Source organism: Daucus carota, chromosome 2 (genome assembly GCF_001625215.2).
Source record: "Daucus carota subsp. sativus chromosome 2, DH1 v3.0, whole genome shotgun sequence".
In the NCBI taxonomy this organism is placed as follows: Eukaryota; Viridiplantae; Streptophyta; class Magnoliopsida; order Apiales; family Apiaceae; genus Daucus; species Daucus carota.
The window spans coordinates 18528860-18534703 of record NC_030382.2 but is presented as its reverse complement, the minus strand read 5'-3'; the positions used below and the strand labels follow the sequence as shown (position 1 = coordinate 18534703).

The 5844-nt window shown below is 36.7% G+C and overlaps 1 protein-coding gene across 1 annotated transcript; it reads left to right on the top strand.

Moving 5' to 3' along the window:
• The first annotated feature begins 2451 nt into the window (after positions 1-2451).
• Positions 2452-3240, top strand: LOC108207136 (uncharacterized). The gene has a single exon (XM_017377596.1). It carries the CDS (start codon positions 2452-2454, stop codon positions 3238-3240), a length of 789 nt encoding a protein of 262 aa, XP_017233085.1.
• The last annotated feature ends 2604 nt before the right edge of the window (positions 3241-5844 follow it).

Genomic DNA, 5844 nt, shown 5'->3' with positions numbered 1-5844 from the left:
AAGCTGTCAATTTCTTGGATGAAGATTAGTTTCTTGGTTCAGTAAGAAACAAAAATCCATCTCCACATCCACTGCGGAAGCAGAGTATATTGCTGCAGGAAGCTGTTGTGCTCAGATTTTATGGATGGAAAATCAGCTGCTGGACTATGGGTTAACTCTAACTCAAATTCCTATTTATTGTGATAATCAAAGTGCTATTGCTATGACAAGAAATCCAGTGCAGCACTCAATGACCAAGCACATTAGCATCAGATATCACTTCATCAGAGAACATGTAATGGAAGAGACAGTGGAACTACATTTTGTCCCTACAGATCAGCAGCTGGCAGATATCTTCACCAAATCTTTGGCTGAAGGAACATTTACAAGACTTGTAAATGAACTAGGGATGATCTCTGGTCCTCTCTAAACTCTGCTTAGTTATCTAAATACATATCAGTAATCACTATCAGTTACAAGTATGTGTTACAACTAACTCTAATATTCTCTGATAAACTCTGATGATTATACTCTGACTCAACAAACTCTGATTGCATGATTTTTCTCTGCTGAGTGATATTCTTGTGAAGAAATAGTTGCAAATTTCTGAATTGAGTCATAAGTAACTCTATAGTCTGATATTTGTACAGTTACAGATGTGGAAATCTCTTTAACACTCTCATGATCTTAATCCGACACTTAGACTGCCTCACTTCTTAGATTTTAGATATGTAACCAGTGTAGAATTTTCTTTATTCCCTTTACAAGCACAGAGTCATTAAATCTTAAGTCTGGATTAAACTAACCTATGCTTTCTCTATTCAACAAAAAAAAAAACTCAGGTACTCCTTTGAGATCTTAGATATTTTGTGTTAGGAAAGATCCAAGTGCATTGTTGGTATTAAGCAATATGCATCAGAAAAGCAATATTTTTCTTGGGGACCTTTCACATTCTCTGATTATTGGAGAAATACTTTGAGCACTGAGAAATTGATCTGATGATGGTTATAACTCACTTGCCTTGAGAAGTTTCCATTCTAAATATTATCTGTGATTCAATAAAGAGAAGCATATGTTAAACTCTGATCCATACCATAGTAGGCTTTGTTGTCAACGAAGTGTTTAAATAATTTTCTGACAATCTGGTTCATTCAAAAATTCTTGAAAATTTTTTCAATCTGTGTGCCAAACTTAGAATCATGAATTCACACACTTTACACTCCACATCTGTGATTAACAAATTTTAAGGCTTCGAGTGATTTTTGATGAAATTCAAATATATGTTTGTAAACTCTGAGGATAAATTTTTGATTTATTTGAAGACTCTTGATATGTCATCTCTCATCAGATAAATTTTGTGTACATATCTTGTCATTGTCGAATACTTTGATATTTATTTAAATTTTGGTTCAAGTCAATCTCTGATTGACTTCGGAATTTATTAAATGAATATTTGTCTCAGTAAATATCAGATAACATTTTCTAACGGTGCAAAAATCTGTTTGCATTCTTTAGTGGAGTAAAACACGGGTCATTATTGTGTTTTATCGGTAATAGTTGTTTACACAAGTACACACGCAACAGTGATAATTACCTCTCCACCACCATTTCTTTTACCGTTAAGGGAGTGCCACGTGTCCCACTACCAAAATCTGTTCAGCAGCTCGCGTGCTTTTATATATATATATTCACAGTAAAAAGATTTTTTTCTGTTTACACGCCTCTTTCACTGCTGTTACTCTATTTCTCTATTCTCAACTCTCTCGTACACATTTCATCAAACAGTTCTCACACAACCTCCATTTTTGATGAAGCTCACTGTGAGCTTATGATTTTGATGGCGCTCGCTTTGTCACCAACAACTATGCGGCAATCCTGGATAATAATGAAGCTCCCAGCGAGTTTCATCTCATTCAAGACTTTCTAGCTCACAGTGAGCTCATGTATGCTCTGACTCAACCAGAGTCTATCTCAAAAGCCCAAGTTCTCACCTTCTGGCGATCAGCAAAATACAATGATGGTGGTGAACATGGATCCTCATCTCTCACTTGTCAGTATGAGGGTCAGGAGTACTTTGTATCTCCTGAGACTATTCGAAAAGCTCTTCATCTTCCAGAACATAGCAAATACAATGCCTCTGTATCTACTCAGACTTTGAGAGATATGATGAACTTTTTTGGTTACTCTAGAAGCACTGATCACATGGGGGATCTCAAACGCCCAAATCTCTGTAAGGAGTGGAACTTCTTCTATGATTGCATCACCAAAGCTTTCAGGAATAAGTGCAGCAACTTCGATGCCATTCCCATTCCTAGTTAGCAAATTGGGTATTCTCTGATCCATAATCTCAAGTTTGATATTGCACCCTCTATTTTGAGATTTATTGGTGATAGGAGACAGAAGAATCAGAATATAGTTTACTATGCTAGATTCTGTCAGCTTATATTCTCCTATTGTTTCCCAAATGTTCCTATGCCTGAAGATGATATTGAGCCTCCTTCTAAAATTACTAAGAGAGCATTTACTGATATACTCGAAAAAGACACCAAAAAGGCACATCCCCCTATTTTTGCTATTCTTGTGACTGTCCAGGACAAATTGAAGCTGGAACTGCCAGATAAATACAATCCTCTATTCTCCAATGAGAATCAACCTCAGTCCTCTTCAGCTCAGCTACAGGATGCACCCACCTCTGGTCCTTCCCAACAAGGGCCGGTTGTAAAATCTGACCATCACTCTCCTCAGAGGATTCTAAGATCTTCTAAGACCTCACCACAGCCTTCCCCTTCACCACAGCCTAGAAGAAAGAGGAGGTTTCTTCAGCCTCTTTCTGATTCTGATGATGCAGATACACCTCCACCTCCATCACCTACACCAGTGAAACAAACCAGGAAGAAAATCAAGCCTACTTCAGTCACTGATTTGACTGTAGATCCTCCTGTTGAGACAGTGGTTACCTCTCTTGCCATAGTCACCACTTCTGCTCCTGTGTTTGTTGAGCCTCTCTCTGCAGTTCCTCTTGATGAACCCTCAACTGCAGCTGATATTCCTATGTCAAAAACTAATCCTGATTTACTAGATAAATCAGAAGCTCTTCAAGCAGCACCTCCTACTCCTAATAAGGAATCTCCGATTATAGCTGAAGTTCAAGCAGAGCCTACTTTGCCAATGCATCAGGAATCTCTGATTCAAATTGAAGACCAAGTTGCAGCTCCTGTTCAGGAGATTCTTTGTGTTGCTCAGTCTGATGATGCAACATAAGCTCTGGTCTCTCATACATTGAGCATATTTGTTGATGATGATGATGATGCTACAGAGGTTACCTCTGTTCCAGCAACAGATTCCACATCTGTTCAAGTAACAGTTCCACCCTCTGATCAAGCACCTGTTCAAATCTCTGGTCCTTCTCCAGCTAAGGACTCTGTCTCTGAGCCTTCAAGACCCAATAATGAAGCTACAAGTTTTTTCCAACTTCGATCTACCAATAATGAAGCTACAAGTTGTTTCCAGGCTCAAACGAGTCAAGAATGAAACTACAAGTTGATTACAATTTCAAACAACCGAAAATGAAGCTACAAGTTGTTTTTAACTTCAAACGAGTCTGGAATTAAGCTAAAAGTTGTATCCAACTTCAATCTACCAATAATGAAGCTACAAGTTGTTTACGGCTCAAACGAGTCAAGAATGAAACTACAAGTTGATTCCAATTTCAAACAACCGAAAATGAATGTACAAGTTGTTTTCAACTTCAAACGAGTCTGGAATGAAGCTACAAGTTGTTTCCAACTTCAATCTAGTCAATAATGAAGCTATAAGGTGTTTCCGGGCTCAAACGAGTCCAGAATAAAACTACAAGTTGATTACAATTTCAAACAACCGAAAATGAAGCTACAAGTTGTTTTTAACTTCAAACGAGTCTGGAATGAAGCTACAAGTTGTTTCCAACTTCAATCTAGTCAATAATGAAGCTACAAGTTGTTTCCGGGCTCAAACGAGTCAAGAATGAAACTACAAGTTGATTACAATTTCAAACAACCGAAAATCAAGCTACAAGTTGTTTTTAACTTCAAACGAGTCTGGAATGAAGCTAAAAGTTGTTTCCAACTTCAATCTACCAATAATGAAGATACAAGTTGTTTCCGGGCTCAAACGAGTCAAGAATGAAACAACAAGTTGATTACAATTTTAAACGACCGAAAATGAAGCTACAAGTTGTTTTTAACTTCGAACGAGTTTGGAATGAAGCTACAAGTTGTTTCCAACTTCAATCTACCAATAATGAAACTACAAGTTGTTTCCAACTTCAATCTACCAATAATGAAGCTACAAGTTGTTTACGGGCTAACACGAGTCAAGAATGAAACTACAAGTTTATTACAATTTCAAACAACCGAAAATGAAGCTACAAGTTGTTTTTAACTTCAAACGAGTAATCTACCAATAATGAAGCTACAAGTTGTTTACGGGCTCAAACGAGTCAAGAATGAAACTACAAGTTGATTCCAATTTCAAACAACCGAAAATGAATGTAAAAGTTGTTTTCAACTTCAAACGAGTCTGGAATGAAGCTACAAGTTGTTTCCAACTTCAATCTAGTTAATAATGAAGCTACAAGGTGTTTCCGGGCTCAAACGAGTAGAGAATAAAACTACAAGTTGATTACAATTTCAAACAACCGAAAATGAAGCTACAAGTTGTTTTTAACTTCAAACGAGTCTGGAATGAAGCTACAAGTTGTTTCCAACTTCAATCTAGTCAATAATGAAGCTACAAGTTGTTTCCGGGCTCAAACGAGTCAAGAATGAAACTACAAGTTGATTACAATTTCAAACAACCGAAAATCAAGCTCCAAGTTGTTTTTAACTTCAAACGAGTCTGGAATGAAGCTAAAAGTTGTTTCCAAATTCAATCTACCAATAATGAAGCTACAAGTTGTTTACGGGTTCAAACGAGTCAAGAATGAAACTACAAGTTGATTACAATTTCAAACAACCGAAAATGAAGCTACAAGTTGTTTTTAACTTCAAACGAGTCTGGAATGAAGCTAAAAGTTGTTTCGAACTTCAATCTACCAATAATGAACCTACAAGTTGTCTACGAGCTCAAACGAGTCAAGAATTAAACTACAAGTTGATTCCAATTTCAATCAACCGAAAATGAATGTACAGTTTTCAATTTCAAACGAGTCTGGAATGAAGCTACAAGTTGTTTCCAACTTCAATCTAGTCAATAATGAAGCTACCAGGTGTTTCCGGGCTCAAACGAGTCGAGAATAAAACTACAAGTTGATTACAATTTCAAACAACCGAAAATGAAGCTACAAGTTGTTTTTAACTTCAAACGAGTCTGGAATGAAGCTACAAGTTGTTTCCAACTTCAATCTAGTCAATAATGAAGCTACAAGTTGTTTCCGGGCTCAAACGAGTCAAGAATGAAACTACAAGTTGATTACATTTTCAAACAACCGAAAATCAAGCTACAAGTTCTTTTTAACTTCAAACGAGTCTGGAATGAAGCTAAAAGTTGTTTCCAACTTCAATCTACCAATAATGAAGATACAAGTTGTTTCCGGGCTCAAACGAGTCAAGAATGAAACAACAAATTGATTACAATTTGAAACAACCGAAAATGAAGCTACAAGTTGTTTTTAACTTCGAACGAGTTTGGAATGAAGCTACAAGTTGTTTCCAACTTCAATCTACCAATAATGAAGCTACAAGTTGTTTACGGGCTAACACAAGTCAAGAATGAAACTACAAGTTGATTACAATTTCAAACAACCGAAAATGAAGCTACAAGTTGTTTTTAACTTCGAACGAGTTTGGAATGAAGCTACAAGTTGTTTCCAACTTCAATCTACCAATA

Coding starts and splice junctions, on each gene's coding strand:
- LOC108207136 (XM_017377596.1), top strand. CDS start 2,452: ATGCCTGAAGATGATATTGAGCCTCCTTCTAAAATTACTAAGAGAGCA.